Source organism: Protobothrops mucrosquamatus, unplaced genomic scaffold (genome assembly GCF_001527695.2).
Source record: "Protobothrops mucrosquamatus isolate PMUCROS unplaced genomic scaffold, P.Mucros_1.0 scaffold1179, whole genome shotgun sequence".
NCBI classification, from domain to species: Eukaryota; Metazoa; Chordata; class Lepidosauria; order Squamata; family Viperidae; genus Protobothrops; species Protobothrops mucrosquamatus.
In genome coordinates this window covers 58,480-75,987 of record NW_015387392.1, presented here as the reverse complement: position 1 = coordinate 75,987, position 17,508 = coordinate 58,480, and the positions used below count along the sequence as shown (strand labels likewise).

The 17,508-nt window shown below is 43.2% G+C and overlaps 2 protein-coding genes across 2 annotated transcripts in view; both read left to right on the top strand.

The window, feature by feature from the left end:
• Positions 1 to 689, top strand: part of LMTK2 (lemur tyrosine kinase 2) — a 30,398-nt gene extending 29,709 nt beyond the window's left edge. The window contains exon 15 of the mRNA XM_015820767.1: positions 313 to 689. Within this exon, the coding sequence (XP_015676253.1) occupies positions 313 to 341 (29 nt within the window). The 3' untranslated portion in view covers positions 342 to 689. The remainder of the gene's footprint in view (positions 1 to 312) is intronic.
• A 5,420-nt stretch (positions 690 to 6,109) lies between these two features.
• Positions 6,110 to 10,044, top strand: BHLHA15 (basic helix-loop-helix family member a15). Its single transcript, XM_015820774.1, has 2 exons — positions 6,110 to 6,316; positions 9,169 to 10,044. Exon 2 carries the CDS (start codon positions 9,343 to 9,345, stop codon positions 9,853 to 9,855), a length of 513 nt encoding a protein of 170 aa, XP_015676260.1. The 5' UTR covers positions 6,110 to 6,316; positions 9,169 to 9,342; the 3' UTR covers positions 9,856 to 10,044.
• Positions 10,045 to 17,508: the final 7,464 nt, after the last annotated feature.

Genomic DNA, 17,508 nt, shown 5'->3' with positions numbered 1-17,508 from the left:
AATTTTAAAGATTCTCCCCCTTTCACTTCAATTAATTTAGTCTGCTACCAATTACCACAACGAATTTAGGCCTAAAAAAAAAAAAAATCTGCAGAGTTTAAACCAGTGTTTATCAACCTTGGCCACTTGAAGACGTGTGGACTTCAACTCCCAGAAACCTGGGGAATTCCATGCATGGCTGGGGAATTCTGGGAGTTGGAATCCACCCATCTTCAAGTGGCCAAGGTTGATAAACACTGGTTCAGAGGGTCCTTCCACAAGCAGACTCTCTCCCAGGTGTTTGTAATTGTAATGACTTTGTTTCCTCAACAGGGAGCAGTGAAGATGGAGAGAAAGATTAAGAGCTGAAGCTTCTGTCTCTCTCGGTCCGTCCTGGCGATGGTGGGGGAAACACCTCTGCTTTGGACTACGAGCCATTTAAAAGATAAAAGCTGCACCTGAAGACCTACAATTAAGTCCTACAATCCAATAACCGATAAAACGACGGAGAGATCACGCAGTCAGAAGCGGAATTTGGAGTGGATGCATTTCACGGCGTACTATTTTTGAAAAGCGGTGCATTTTGCATTTCCTCTTTAAAAAAAAATTTAATAATAATAATCAAAAAACAGACCTCCCTATGCTAGCTCTCTCCCAGTACTTGAAATATCCTCCAGGGGATTTGTACCACAGTGACGTTCTGGTTTATATATATAGGATTGTAATATACTTTTTTTTTTTTGGGAGGGTGGGGGTGTAACCATGTATTATCTGTGCGAATGTGTAAAATTGTATATAGTTGAGTTGCAGATAACTACATTCCTCGATCGGGCTGAGAGCTGTGGTGTAGCCAGCCATATTTTGCAGGGTTTTGCTCCTTGCTTAGCTGTAGGTGTGCTAGTTGTGTCCTTGCCAAGTCCCTTTGCATTGTACAAAGCATTCTGGACCAATGGGAATTGTAGTACTGGCTTATTTAAATTGGTTTCATTTTACTCTTGTGTCTCTTTCTAGACAATCTTGTCAGAGCATACAGAACTTGATTCTTCCGGTTGTTGATTATTTTTTTTTTAAGGATTTCTGCCATCTTTATGTGCTGCTTCTGTTTCTAAAAGGGCGACACACTTGGAGATAAAAAGATAATTCTCACTAGCAATTAACGGGGGTTGATGGATTGACTTGTTTTTATTTGTAGTTGGTTAAAAATGGTGGTGGCGATGGCGACGGCCTACTGGGTTTTGGGCTTTCCTTGTTTTTTCTAAGGGAAATTGTCCGGGATTTTGTTGGATGTGTGTGTTTGTGGTATGCCCGTCCAAACGATCCCCTTGGTTACTGGACAACTTCTAGAATTCTCCATGTCCACTTGAAGGATCTGTCAGCAGTTCTGGTCGCCGTCCAGAACAGGAGATTGTTTCACTTCTGCCATTAGTGACCTTTCTTTTTGAGGTCAGGTACTTGTCGTCCCCCCCCCCCCCAAAAAAAGAGGCTTTAATAGGTTTGGGCTCCTTGGTCTTCCTGGTTCTCAAGCATGAGTGTGAATCAACAACAATCTTCAGTAGATCTTTGGCTTTTCCATGAATGATGTAAAGGAGTTTTCCCGTAGGTTTTCTCCCCTATGAGTTCTCAAAATAATTGTCACAAGATCTTTAAGGATGCAAGCTGCAACTTATGGGCTAAAAGGCAATAGTTCATTCAACCCAGTTGTTCTAGCCCTGCTTAAAGGATCTTTTCTGAGTTCCATCAACTTTATATAGACCTTTCTGAACGTTCCTAAAATGGGAGAAGCCCAACTGCGACAAGCACAGCTTTAGTTACACGTTACGTAGGCAAGTACGGTAGCTCTCGCTCTTTCCCTCTCTTTAAAACTTGATTCTCATTTGAAAAACAAGCCTTTGTGCTGTTTTGTATCTTTTGCTCCCACAATTTGGCAGAGGAAGAACATGCTTGCAACCTATTTGTAAAGCTGTTGGGTCGTCCTACGAAAGGAACTGCTGAAAGTAGGAATTTTGGAGAACTTCTCAAGAGAATGAAAAAAAAAAATACTGTAGGGTCGGACAGAAGCGTGGGTGTTTTTAACCCTTCATCTGGATTAGTATCTTGGAAGCTTATGTGAAGGATAGCAATGCATGAAATAGGTAAGCATCTTAAGAATTCCGAAAAACAGTAGCATCCTGAGAAATTTTCTTCTTCTTCTGGGGTTCAGCTTCAGCACCTGCCAACATGCTCTGCTCTTATGAGGTGGTCCTTGACAGATCCAACATCTCCTTCTTGACTGACAGCCTCGGGTCTGGCCTTCTCCACTCTTGGAGACACTTGCAGTCTGAAGGGAGACCTCTTCAAAGATGATCATATGTAGGGAACTCAAAACTGAGCATTGTCAACTCTTGTGTTGGGTCACAGAGTCTGTCCTTGACCTTGTGTGTTAGGAATGTGGATGTTGTCTGTGGCAGCTGTCCCCGGGGACACGCTTCAAATAACATGAGATCAACACTCCCTTCAAGGCAGAAGACATCTTAATGGCGAAGACCAGTTGGTAGAATTGAGCCAAATGGATGTTAGTCTTCCTTCATTTTGGAGTCTTGCAATTGACCCAACATGCATTCGACATTTACAGGGTTTTCTCCAGATTCTGGAGCATCTTCCTGTTGCCTTGCCCCTCCCCTCCCTTCACTTCACTTTAATCCTATGTCTAAACTTTAATACGAATTGCAAACTCCTCTTTTTGGATAAGCCTGGGGCACCTCTTGTCTCACGGAAAAGGTAGAGTTCCAGGTACTCCATTGCCCCAGGCTGCACCAGAAATCCTTTCTGTGTGGTTGAAATATACATCTCTCTAGGTATTCAAGCTTTTAAAATTAAAGTATGAGCCATTGAAAGTCCCACATTAGTTGTGTTTCGGTTTTTTTAGCTGAGGTGGTATCCTCAGCTTCCCAAATCCGGCCCAGATTGTCCAGGTGTCTTAATAGATCCCTAAAAGATTGATTTATGTATCTTCAAGGCCAGGTTATATCTTTTCCTGGAGTTGAGGTTCCTGAATGATTACTATTTTTGCACTATAATTTCCCTGACGATCTGGCCTGGTTTGGAGAATTGGAGCAAGTTTGGTGTGTTGCTTAGAAGAAGAAGTTCTGGCTGGCGTTATTTCTGCATTCTGCAGCCTTGTTTCTCTCAAAGCTTGCAGATGGCTCCAAGTGGCCTATGGATGCCTTAGGTCAGGGGTAGGCAACCTTGGCTCTTTTAGGACTCGTGGACTTCAGCTCCCAGAATTCCTGAGCCACCATGGCTCAGCTTGGAAACCTCTCCCTTTCCCCTCAGCATGGCTGGCTCAGGAATTCTGGGCGTTGAAGTCCACGAGTCATAAAAGAGCCAAGGTTGCCTACCCCTGCCTTAGGTCAACCGTGGTCCTTCTGCTCTAGACTTCAGAGTTGTTACTTCTCTTCCTGTCACCCCAGCTCAGCTCACCTTCAGTCTGTGACCTGTTCATTTGAACAGCTGAACAACTTTAGCATCTGTCCCTGTGTGGGTCTACATCAGGGCTCTTCAAACTTGGCCCTTTTATGACTCGTGGACTTCAACTCCCAGAATTCCTCAGCCTGGCTGAGGAATTCTGGGAGTTGAAGTCCACGAGTCATAAAAGGGCCAAGTTTGAAGACCCCCTGGTCTACATACATGCGTGTGTATGTACCAGTGTGAAGATGATGGATGGAAGAAGCTTTCTGATTGTGACATCCAGCCTTTTTGAAGGCAGCTGAGCCTCGCCAGATGTTCCCAGCGGCCCCAACCGTCCGCTGGTCCTCGTTTCTGAGGTTCTTCCAGACAACCAAGAGGTCACGTGCTGGCGGTGGCCCTTTGCACTAAAACGTCTGTGTGATCCGGAGCGCAGGAGCGTTGCAAGCAGGCCTTTTGTTGGGAGTAACTTGAAAAGGAGAAACAGCGTCAAGCCGGGTGTCTTTACACAGTTCCCTTACCTAGCAGAAGGCTTTGTTTACGGTAGAGCTGCTGTTTGAGTGATGCACAAGCACGCAATTTCTGGAAGGCTCCTGAGCCCCCCCCCCCCCGCAGATAAACCAGTTTGTCAGCCTTTTTTTTCCAGGACTGGACCAGTAGCAGTTCTACGGCAAGCCACCATCACCGTCCAATATTTGTAATTAGGCTTTGAATGGCTAAATCCTTTCCGAGTTCCGTCCTCTATAAATAAACGCTGCTGTTTTGTTTTTTTGTTTTTTGAAATGAAAGTTTTCTTTTTTTAAAAAAAATGACACTAATGAAAGCTGCTCGTGTGTACATTTTAAACTGTTTTAGATTAATTAGTATGCAGATTTTGTTTTTGTTTGTTTTTTTGAGAGCGAGAGAGACAACTTGGAGGGGTTGTAGAGAAAAACAATTGGCTAAAATTTTATGGGGGGCCAAGGGGCTATTTAGATTGGAAGTATAAATGTGACTGCTTTGAGAAAAAAATAGCCTTACTAATAGAAAGAGAGGGCAGGGAAACATTAGTTTGTATAAAATACTTCTAAAGAGAGAGAAAAGAAATTAAAAAATGTCTCTAAGGAAATATTCTAGAGGAGAAACATTGGATGAAGAGCAGATAACAAAACGTTCGGTTCCACAGCCTGGATTTTTTTATTTTATTATTTTATTTTTACTATTCAGTGAAAACTTGAATGAATTTAAGACGTCCGGTTCTGTTGAGCAATTTGTCTATGATCTTGCACAGTGGTGGGTAATGGTTAAAGCCGTTTCAGTTCTGTGTATATACAATGTTTTACTCTATTTGTACATCAGGAAATTTATGTAACAAAATCATAGGGGAGAAATTTCCCAATTTGTGGGTTTAATACAGCGATGAGGTTCGTGGCAATATGCTAGCTAATTAAATTCCAGGTCGAATTTATCTTTAAACTGTGTGTAAATTTTTAAAACTGTAAGATTTCTACTGTACATTGATCATGCATAGTGTGATCCAAGGCTGCTTGTAATTTAAAGAACCTTATTTAATATTCAAAATAAAAATAAAGCTATATATTTATAAGCCTGGCATCTTGATGTTTTTCTGTTTGGATGCGTTCCATGGTGCGTAACATTGATTGATTGATTATATGTCATCAGGTTGCTTTCCTAGCGACCACATAGACCGATTTTCTCCACCAAAGGTGCCATTTAAAGAGGGCGAAATGTCCCCGTAGACTTAATTGTCTTCACGTTGGCTGGTTGGTCTAAGACGGGGGTAGGCAACCTTGGCTCTTTTATGATTCGTGGACTTCAACTCCCAGAATTCCTGAACCAGCCATGCTGGCTCAGGAATTCTGGGAGTTGAAGTCCACGAGTCATAAAAGAGCCAAGGTTGCCTACCCCTGGTCTAAGAAGCTCTGTGGTTACTTTGTTCTACAACAATGTTTGCCAAAGTTAAAGAAAAACCATAATGTTTGGAGGTTGAATAAATGAATTCTTAAGCAGATATGAAATCTGATATTGGCCAGAGTGTATATGTGTGGTTGTGTGTATGTGTGTGTGTGTGTGGTAGGGGGGGGAATCAGAAAGAAGCAACCAGGGGAACCAGTTTATAGCTTGGCCTGCACCCAAAGAGAACATTAAAGTACAGTTCTTCCTGTCTCCCTTTCTTCCAGCCTGTAATTTTCCCCTTGGATCTTCCACCGTTCTTATTTGAGCTAGGTGGGCTTTTCCCACCCACAAAATCTTACGGATCAGAGCCTCGGCTTCTGAGGATCAAAGTTCACGCTCCTAGTTTTCAGCTGTGTCCCGGGTTGTTGCTTGCCCCCCAACCACAGCTGCCCCACCTGAGAGTCTTGGGAGTTATAGATGAACACATCTGGGAAACGCAACGGCTTAAGGAAGGCCGAGGAACTTCATGGGAGACGGTTGCGTTGGGCGGCCATCTTCCTCTCCCTGCTCAAAGAAACATGGGCAAACAGAGGAAGAGAAGGACACAGCTTCAGTTGACCGAAGGGCTTGAGAACCCCAACGTGGCCATCGGCGTCGGCACCCCAGCTTTTCCCAGGAGCACCGCTCCAAATTCTGAGCCTGGGCCCTAGAATCCAAGTTTTTGAGCTGCAGCCACCGGGGAAAATAATTCTGCTCCTAATCTTGCCGTTCTTGGCTTCTTTGCAATAGACTGGGCCATGCCAGACTCCGCCTCCTTACCTGTTAGTGCATTAAAAGTGACGTGTCCTAGCTCAGGTGAGCAGTCTGCAGCAGATTGGGATGGGCAGTCGGCCTGCTTCCTGGGTGATGGTCACCTTCTCCGTCTGAGGCCGGGTCTGCGCCTTTAGGATCCGTGCCAGGTGGGAACGGTTAAGGATGCTGTTGGCCTCTGCTTCAGGTAGGAATCTAATCCTTTCTGGGCAAGTATTTGGGAATGAAAGAAGGGCTTATCGAATCGATAGCTCTTGCAGAGTGGCCTACAAAAACACTATTCCACAGCGCACAACTAATCTCTCTTGAAATGTCTGCCTTTAAAAATCCTCTTCCCCCTAAATGGCGGGCTTAGGAACCTTTCTTTGCATAGTTAACAGAATGACAAGAGTTGGAAGGGACCTTGGAGGTCCTCTAGTCCAACCCCCTGCTCAGGCAGGAAAAACCCCGTACCATTTCAGGCAAGTAGTTTTCCAATCTCTTGTTAAAAACCTCTGGTGTTGGAGCACCCGCAACTTCTGGAGGCAAGTCGTTCCACTGGTTAATTGTTCTGACTGCCAGGAAATTCCTCCTTAGTTCCAGGTTGCTTCTCTCCTGGACTAGTTTCCATCCCTTGCTTGTCCTGCTTGCAGGTGCTTTGGAGAATAGATTTTATTTATTAAATTTTTTTATTTTATTTATTAAATTTATATACCGCCCTATCTCCCTTGCGGGACTCAGGGCGGTGAGCAGGCGATACTAAAAACCACGAATAAATAAATAGTTTCTGTTTTAAAATCGAATTAAATAATAATAAGATTTGAACCCTTCTTTGTTTTAAAATCGAATTAAATAATAATAAGATTTGAACCCTTCTTTGGGGCAGCCCCTTGAGATATTGGAACGCTGCTATCGTGTCACCTCTGCCCTGGTCTTTCTTTTCATTAAACTTTTTTCTGAGTTTCAAATGAACCTCTCTCTCAAAAAAAGGAGGAATATCGAGACTTTTAGTCATAAATGAGAAAGTCACCCCTGTATGAATGAGCAGAAGAGTTACTCAAACACCAGTTGCCTACTTGGGCACAGACCTAGGTTGGCAAACCCATGCATGTGCAAGCTAAGAATTGTGGCTTCTTGCTATGGCTGGGCCCGTGTATCAGACCCTTAAGAACCCTGTTTCGTTGAACGGAATACATTTTGCCCTGACAGTGAGCTGAAAATGGGAAAAAAAAACCCCAAGGCTGGCTTAATTTGATGCCTCTCCCCTTCTCCCTCTGAATTCCCTTCCCTTCTTCTCCCTCCCTCCCTCCCCCTTTCTTTTTTGGATGTGAACACTTGATTAACCTTTGTTGCAAGGACAAGCGATTAGATTGTTCTGTATTGTACATTGTACATTGCTTTGCCTTATAACAACTCTCGGCTGGTGTGCGTGTGTGTGTGGGGGGGTGTTGTGCATTACTCCGTGAGCAGCAGTGGGCTGTGGATTTACTCAATATGTTTCATTTAGCTTCTTTCATCCGCGATTTAATTCTGGGTGTCTGTTACCTGGAACGTCTCCTCAGCTCTGCAAGACCCTTTGCATTCATCTTTGAATCCTGTCCAATCATTTGCAAGTTTGGCTGCCTTAGCAAATACCCAGATAAGGTTATGTATCTAGCTATTTTGCCCTTCGAAAGCAGGGGGGTAGGAGCGACAAAAGTTTTTAAAGGTATGTCCGGCCTCAAAATATATATATATATAAAATATATAAAGTTTATATATATATAAAGCTTGCAAGAAAGTATGCTGGGCTTTGGTAGATAGCATGCTACCATGAATAGAATAGAATAGAATAGAATAGAATAGAATAGAATAGAATAGAATAGAATAGAATAGAATAGAAATATAGAGTAGAGTAGAATAGAAATATAGAATAGAAAAGAATAGAAATACAGAATAGAACAAAATAGAATAGAATAGACATATAGAATAGAAATAGAATAGAATAAAATCAGGAACCTTGGAGGTCTTCTAGTCCAGCCCCCTACTCAAGCAGGATTACCTACACTGTCTCAGACAGGTGAATGTCCAGTCTCCTCTTAAAAATCTCCAGTGATGGAAGCGCCCACGATTTCTGGGGGAGACTGGATGGAGCTGAGCATTTATTGGCTGGATGCCCTTCCTGATGCCTACGTGGAGTTTGCAGCAGATAATTATTATTACTAGGGACTACACAGTTGTAAAAAAAAAAGGGAGTACGCAGACTTTTTTTGTCCTGGAAATGCTTCTTTCTCCCCGATACTGTGTTGTGTGCATGTCCATTTAGAAATAACATTGAAATGTTGGGTGCAAAAGATAAAACATAGAATCAGAGGGCTGGAATGCACCTTTGGGGTCTTCTAATCCAGCCCTCTGCTCAAGTCAGGAGACCTTACACCATCCCAATCAAATGATTGTCCAGCTTATTTTTGAAAGCCACCATGATGGAGCACCCGAAACTCTGGGAGGGTATAAATAAATTTTTTTAAAAAAGCCACCCCTTTCTTTTTTGTAAACATTATGTTTTCATTCTTATTTGAATGCCAAGAAGCTTTGGATAGAATTACAGTCTTTCTCAGTGTTGGCAAACTTGCCGGCTGTGGAATTCTGGGAGTTGAAGTCAAAACATCTTAAAAAGTCTCCCAAGGTTGGGAAATACTGTGGTAGATCATTCCCTGTAGAACATCTGTCGCAGTTCAACATATCTCAGAAGCTGATCCTTCTGTGTGATTTTAATGTGCGAGAGAAGCGGGTTTGATACAGAGGTTTTCACAAGTCTCTATAAAGGGCCCCCTCAGAATAAATGGAAATATGTAGACAAACAAGATGGTTGGGTGAATGCCCGCCTTTAAACCCAAGAAGACAAGATGCTATCCTAAAACTCTCCCATGCAAGAAATCCCTTGAAAAATCAAAATATAGCTTGAGAACGGGAAATGTTCTAGGTAGGTATCATTTCTTTCACCGCTAGAGAATTTTTCATCAAATAAATCTCTCAAAAGTAATCTAGTCTTTTTTAAAAAATTATTATTATTATACACAGGATTCCCCGATTTCCATGGGTTCTGGCATGTCTAGAACAAGATCCAGTGAAGTGGACAGCTGATGAAGATGTAACTAGATAAACCCTCAAGTTGATGTCTTTTGGATCAATGTTGGGCGTTTCTTCTGCTAGGAGATGAAAGTCTAGTTCCTAGTTCTTTGGTTGCAACGCACCATGAAGGTCAAGAGCAAAGGAACCAAGCGTCGGAACGCCGTCAGTGAAGATGCTCTAAGCCAAGAATCTACCCAGAGCAGAGAGGATCTTCTGAGATGTTCACGGCGCAAGGAAAAGAGGAACAAAGAAAGCCCAAAGGTGACTGCCAAGCTCCCCTGGAGTAGCAAAGATCGGCGCTTGCGGAGGCTGGAGAGCAACGAGCGCGAGCGCCAACGCATGCACAAACTCAACAATGCCTTCCAAGCGTTGAGAGAGGTCATCCCCCACGTCAGAGCTGAGAACAAGCTCTCCAAAATTGAGACCCTCACCTTGGCCAAGAACTACATTAGGTCCCTCACTTCCACCATTCTCAGGATGTCCAATGGACACCACCCGGTGGTTGAAGGCACGGGCTCTGAAGGCAAGTCCAAACTCTACGAACACTATCAACAGCAGTGTGAAGAAGGAGATGAACCCAAGGAGCAGCTTCAGAAGTACTCCACCCAGATTCATAGCTTCAGACAAGGCAGCTAAAGCTGGCTGGACCTCTGCAGTTGTCTTCCAGGGCCCAGGAAGGCATCCAACCGTCCAGTCACAGTGGATGTGTGTGACTTTTCTCCACATAGTTTTGCAAAATGGAAGCTCAGTTTTGAACCTCTGATTTATGAGAGGACCTGGGCACGAACCCATCTTACATTCCTAAGTATAGGGTTGCAGGATCCAATCTGGATCGATCACTGGGACCAAAGGTTTTATCTGCCGAGCTTTTGGACTCACACTTGAGCCCATCTTCAGGGAATTACTCTCTAACAGTGTGTGTGCCTTGGGCTGTTCTGTGTGTGGTACTACACACAAAGCACGCACTCTGCTAGAAGGAAGTTCTCCGCCACAAGTCCAAAAGCTTGGAAGACTAAGCCTCTCGTCCTGGTGACCAACCCAGATTGGATCCTGCAACATTATCCTGAGACATGTCTGTTCGCCTTCATTCATAAGTATAGGGTCTTATAGGCCGGATAGGGTCTCCTGCTTGTGCAGGAGGTTGGTCTAGAAGACCTCCATGGTCCCTTCCAACTCTGATAGTCTGTTATAATCCATCTGGAATGAAACTTTTTTTTAATAGTTTAGTTCCTTAAAAAGTAAGAACGTTTTAATTTCTTAAAAACAAAACAAAAAACCAGATTCTTAGAATGAATGTAAATACTGCAAGCGGTTAGTTCTCCAGACGTTGTTCAAGTTCAATTCCTATTAGTTGTAGCCTTTACAGTATGTCCCGTGGTGAGGGATGTTAGTGTTAGCTCCTCAACATCCAGAGAAGAATAGATCCCATATTTTTGACTTTAAGCTCAAAGTAGATGAACTCACGTTAGTGGTTAGAATTTGTATGAACGTTGGACGCCTGTTTTTAATTGATAAATCAGCACGATATATCATCTAATCTGGGGGGGGGGGCAGGCCTTGTACATAAAAGGGGCTTTAACACCATAGTCCCCTTTAAGATCAGGAGAAAGTAATTTTTTTTATTATTCCAATAGAAATAGGAGTTTCGGGATCAAACCCCAGGAATTGTTTTTTAGAGTTTTGATCTTCATAGCCTATGTTTCGTGTTTCGATATTTTAAAATCCACAGATAGCCTTTTCTTTAGCTGTAATTTGTCTGTATTGTGCATGCTGAACGCAGATTTAGATTTTCAATCAATGAATTCAGTAGTCAAAGAGTGTTTCCGTCTTGGTTTCTGTGTTCTGGGACTGATGTTCTGCCGTTGGAAAGGAACATGAACAGATGTTTTCTCCAAGCTGCTCATGGAGACTGGATGACTGCAGCATCCTTGAACCCTTTCTGGAAAATCTCTCCTTCCTGTGGTGAGATTCAGCCAGTTTGCACCACTTTGGCAGAACCGGTAGCTAATTTTTTGTTGCCCAGGCCCAGAATGGACTTCCGGAAGTGGCATCCACGCAGAGAACCGGTTGTTCACGTATTTGAATCCCACCACTGAGCTGGACTATAACTCCCAGCTTCTGTCAGCATTGCCCCACAGCCAAACTAGGTAAGATTAACAGCCCCTGTAAAAGGGGGGAAATTTGACTTGTGCGTCTCATTAAGCCACGTTCTAAACCATTGTTTCGCAACCTTGGCAAATTGAGGCTGTGGACTTCCATTCCCAGAATTCCCCAGCCAGCCATGCACTATATTCTTCCCTCCCCCAAATATTAGGTTTGGTGTTGACCATCCAAAGCTTTGGTGATCCTTGAGCCAACATGCTGGAGATCTGAAATGTTGGTGTCCTGTCTTAGTATCGATTGACAGTGTAAATAATCTTTAATAGCAACCACCAGCAATGTATTTTTCACAGGCTTTTGGACTAGAAAGCAAATGGTAATTAATTGGGTGAACAGAAAGTTGTTTTGACTGAAAGAAGGAATGACCGAGAGGTTTATTTTGAATCGATGGGAAATTCTGTCTGGAAGAAACAGCAAACACTGAGGAATACAATAAAAGAATGAACGCCGTTATTAATAAAACAGGCTGGTGTTTTTTCTTTCTTTCTATTCTTCCTTTTCTGCTAATGGACAGGAACATTTCTGGGTGAGCTTCCGATTCAAATTCCCATTGGCGTTGGTTTTGTTTTTCTCTAATTTCCATAAAACGTATATTTCTAACAAATTTACAGTCATTATGAACCGGGGAATAAAATTCAGCGCGTATATGTAGGGTTAAAAAGGGAGATAAGAAAAATTCATTCTGAAAACTAGTTATCAATTCCTTAATATTCCTTCCATTTAAAATCTTCATCCGGCATAAAACAATTATGATTCCCCCCCCAATTAGCATATATAAAATAAGATATAAAATAAGAATGGCTGGCCCAATGTCTGGCTTCATACCTAAGGCAGGACTAGAACTCACGATCTCCTAGTTTCAACCCAGGGCCTTTAATCACTACACCCATTGACTTTCAGAGTAGATACTAGTTTAGTGTAAAAATTGGAACCCCCCAATTTGTCTTTTTTCCTGCAAAAACATCAAGTGACAACCCTCAAATCTGGCTAGGTCTTGCAGGAATTCACACTTCCCCACTTGAAGATCCCTACCTGTAAGGAAGTAATGAAATCTTCCCAGCCTAGCTGGAGATAGATAGGTTTTTGCTTACTATTCCATTACTTTATAGCAGAAGTGGCAGGCTGGACAACGGTGTCCTCTTTCACCAGTTCCTGTGGGGTCATCTGCTCCCTGAAGGTCCTTCAGCCATGGTCAACTGTCAAATCTATTTACAGCAAGAGTTCAACCAGTGCTTTTCAACCCTGGCAACTTTAAGATGTGTGGACCTCAACTCCCAGAATTTTTCAAGCAGTGATGGCTGGCTGGGGAATTCTGGGAGCTGAAGTCCACACGTTTTAAAGTTGCGATGGTTGATGAACACCCAGTTCTGAAAAGAAAACAAAAGCATCTCCGTGTTAGCTGAAGTGGGGATTCCTTTGTGGGAGACCAAGAGAAGACTTCTACAATGGCTGTGGATGGATGGGTGTCTTCTAACACTCAACGTTATGTAACCGATTCTTTAATCCCATTCAATAGCTGGGGGGAGAGGGGAGGGCACCCAGGAACATATATTTAAATAAAGAGCTGGTGCTCAATTAATCAGAAATCATTCTGGGGTCAACAAAGGAGAGAGGTAGCATCTTAAGAACAAAGATGACTCTGTTTTGTGCCAGCAAGGTGATCCAATGAATTCGGAGCAGTTTGTAAAAACGGAAAAAACTGGGCATTCCGTCTTGGCAACGTACAAAGTGAAAAGTGACTGCTGCGATAACACCACCAAGATAACAAACTCTGTTCATGCCAAAAACTAGAAAGGAGAAGAGTCCGTACTATTATTTAAAAGAACATTTCTTTATAGTGTGGTGTCTTTTCTTCCAGTAATCCAGCCACTAGCTGTTTAGGAGCCAGCTGTGTGTGTTTTCTGGAGAATAAAGTACATTTTATTTAAAGTCAGGTTTTTTTCCTGTTTCCTTCTGGGGGGGAGGGAGCATCAGAACAATAGCTGCCTTAATCAGATGTCCTGAACTGGCCACCTTTTAACCCCATTCACATTTCTTACCTTAAAATATATAATAATAATAATAATAATAATAATAATAATAATAATAATAATAATAATAATAATAACAACAACAACAACAACAANCTTGGAGGTCATCTAGTCCAACCCCCTGCTCAGGCAGGAAACCCTATACCATTTCAGACAAATGGCTGTCCAGTCTCTTCTTAAAAACTTCCAGTGTTGGAGCATTCACCACTTCTGGAGGCAGGTTGTTCCACTGGTTAATTGTTCTAACTGTCAGGAAGTTTCTCCTTAGTTCTAGTTTACTTCTCTCCTTGGTTAGTTTCCATCCGTTGCTTCTTATCCTGCCTTCAGGGGCTTTGGAGAATAGCTTGACTCCCTCTTCTTTGTGGCAGCCCCTGAGATACTGGAACACTGCTATCATGTCCCCCCTCGTCCTTCTCTTCATTAGACTAGAGTCTAGACATACCCAATTCCAGCAACCATTCCATATATACATATATACACACATACATACATACATACACATACATACATACATATATATATACTGTACACACACACACACACACACACACACACACACTGCAGAACTATTATGTTTGGGAGCAAGCTGCAAGTAAGAACAATTTATCCAGGCATGACAGTCACACAGCAAGTCAGGCGACCTTTTCAACAGCCGAACGGCTGTGCACCTTCCTTTGTTTGCCTTTGGTGACATTCAAAATGTCCCCGTTGCAGGAGAACAAAGCCCTGGAAAAGGTGCACAAAGAATTGTTGGGAAAGGTCACCGTTGTTTACCGCTTTGGCAAAAGTGCCCTTGATCAAAGTCGAATCTTCTGCATCGCTTAGGAAGAACAGGATAAGACTTATTAAACACAAACAATGCCGTCTTCATTGAGAACAAGATGATTTCAAGGCGGCTGCGGAGAACTTGATCTGTTCCCCAGAGTTTGATCACCCTTCTCCGAAGGGCATTGTTTTAAGTTCACACACCTACAGAGACGTGGATTGTTCTCGGCTGGCATTTTGAGTGCAAATGTCACACTGGGTAGGACCACGACATTCTGCTGGATGGGGTTCAAGACAAGAGTTGAATTCTGTGCTGTTTGGAGCCATGAGAGGTGGAATCAAGTTGATCTCTAGAACAGAGGTCCCCAACCTTTGGGGCACCAGGGACCGGTTCCGTGGAGAAAGGTTTTTTCACGGACCGGAGAGTGCGTGGTTTCGTGTGCTGCCTGCATCCCACGGATGGGGCTTTGCTTGTTTGTGCGGACCGGTTGCTGGCATGCCGCAGCCCGGTACTGGTCCACGGACCGGGGGTTGGGGACCCCTGTTCTAAACAAGCCCCCTCTCTGTTGCTTTCTGTGGGACTTGAGGAACATGCTTAAGATGTTCCCTGTGGTAAATTCTCAGATAAGTTCACCTTCTCCAGTCCAAAGTCGGAAGCTGGACACAGAATTTAACATGGAGATTCTGATCCCAGTTCTTCTACTGCTTCCAACACTGGTTCTTCCTATCCTGGAAAACATCCAGTTTTGGTCACCACGATGTAAAAAAAGATGTTGAGACTCTGGAAAGAGTACCGAGAAGAGCAACAAAGATGATTAGAGGTCTGGAGGCTAAAACATATAAGGAACGGTTGCTGGAATTGGGCATGTCTAGTTTAATGAAGAGAAGGACCAGGGGTGACATGATAACAGTCTTTCAGTATCTCAGGGGCTGCCCCAAAGAAGAGGGAGTCAAGCTATTCTCTACAGCACCTGAAGGCAGGACAACCAACGAAGGAGAAATTTCCTGACAGTGAGAACAATTAATCCGTGGAAGAGTTTGCCTCCAGAAGTTGTGGGTGCTCCAACACTGGAGGCTTTTAAAAAGCTACTGGACAGTCACTTGTCTAAACTGGTATAGGATCTCCTGCTCAAGCAGGGGGTTGGACTAGAAGATCTCCCGGGTCCCTTCCAACTCTATTATTCTTTTTTTCATTCCCTCCTTCCCAGCTTTAGACCCCCCTCCCTAAATCAGCAAGCTTGAAACTTTTGACCTTTAAGCAGTTAAAGAGTCTTGCTGTACCAGTCCAGGAACAATCGAAAATCACTTTGCACAAATTAAGCAGGTAAAGATATTACAGTATCCACTTTCCATCTTGGTGCCAACCCAAACACAGCTCCTCTTAATCTCTTGAGGAAGACACTTAAAGGCAGAGCAGAAAAGCCAGTTTGGGACTGGGGGTGGGGAACCCACCCACCCTCTTCTCTCCAGATTCTTCGGCACATCTGCTCCTCTCTCTTCCAGCTTAGAACTGAAGCAGCCAGGGAAGATTTGGCAGAGAGGAAATGCATGTGAACACACAAAACTCTACTTGAAAATCAGGTCCATGGTTTTGGGCTTCTGCCCTGCCTGGATTGCTCATTTGCAAAACTAGGAACAATGGAAGGATTTGCGAGGGGGGGGCAACTAAACCTGGCTGACAGCTTCTCATAGAGAGGAATTTAGCTCAGAAAGAAATATCCTGTCTAGAAAGCATGACTGATTTATAGCCAGGTCTTTCTGGCTTTTGAGGGAGGCCCACGTTTATTACAGGTTAAGTTCAACCACGATGTAAAAAAGATGTTGAGATTCTAGAAAGAGTGCAGAGAAGAGCAACAAAGATGATCAGGGGACTGGAGGCTAAAGCATATAAGGAATGGCTGCTGGAATTGGGTATGTCTAGTTTAATGAAGAGAAGGACGAGGGGAGACATGACAGCAGTCTTTCAATATCTCAGGGGCTGCCCCAAAGAAGAGGGAGTCAAGCTATTCTCCAAGGCACCTGAAGGCAGGACAAGAAGCAACGGATGGAAACTAATCAAGGAGAGAAGCAACCTAGAACTAAGGAGAAACTTCCTGACAGTGAGAACAGTTAACCGGTGGAACAACCTGCCTCCAGAAGCTGTGAATGCTTCAACACTGGAAGTTTTTAAGAAGAGACTGGACAGCCATTTGTCCAAAATGGTATAGGGTTTCCTGCCTGAGCAGGGGGTTGGACTAAATGACCTCCAAGGTCCCTTCCAACTTTATTATTATTACTTACGACCACGACTGAGCCTAAGATGTCTGTTGCTAAATGAAACAGCGGGTTTGCCCCCATTTTAGTGTCATAAACACGAGTCAGTGGCCAAGCGTCTGAATTTTGATCATGGCCCTTGTAGCTTTGAATGATCATAACATGTACACGGTTTACATCTGGTTTTATTGTCCCATCTGGGCCATTTCTACATCTTATTGTGTTTCGATTCTTGGCATGGGTGAATTTTTATTTAAGCATACATGTACATTCTTCACTTCTTGTTCCTCAGCAGAGGGGGGGAAAAACATCTGTGGCAAAATGTGTTCCACTTTTGCTTGACTATTGAATAAAATGTGAATATTTCATAAACAGGTGTCCACGTGTCAAGATCCACTCATGCACCCGTGCCACAATTTTTTATTCTCCCCCCACAGCAATAAATATAAAAATATCCCTCTGAAAAAACCAACCACCGATGCAAAAGGAACCATCCTGCTTTTAAAACAGAACAACCATTTCACCACCCCCCTTAACGTGCTCAACTCTTCTGTATTTTGCCCTCCGTTTACTTGGTGTCAGAGCTACACACACACACCTAGCTCTAAAGGGGAAAAGATATGTAAAGATTTTGATTTCAAATGCAAAACGTCTCTGCAAGTGTGCCGTGATGTTACTGTCTCTCTCTTTCTCTGAAAAGGCAGCACAAGACACAACTCTTTGTTTTGATTAAGGTCCACAGGACTCAGCAAGGGGGCAGAAACATCCTTCACTTAGTTATTTTAGGAAAAAGAAAGGAAGGAAGGAAGGAAGGAAGGAAGGAAGAAAGAAAGAAAGAGAAAGGAAGGAAGGAAGAAAGGAAGGAAGGAAGGAAGGAAGGAAGAAAGAAAGAGAAAGAAAGGAAGGAAGGAAGGAAGAAAGAAAGAGAGAGAGGGAGGGATGGAGGGAGGGAGGGAGAGAGAAAGAAAGAAAGAAAGAGAGAGAGAGGGAGGGAGGAAGAAAGAAAGAAAGAAAAGAGAAAGGAAAGGAAAGAAAGAAAAGAAAAAAGGAAAGAAAGAAAGAAAGAAAGGAGGGAGGGAGA

Excerpts from the sequence above, each read along its gene's own strand:
- BHLHA15 (XM_015820774.1), top strand. The coding sequence starts at position 9,343 with ATGAAGGTCAAGAGCAAAGGAACCAAGCGTCGGAACGCCGTCAGTGAA.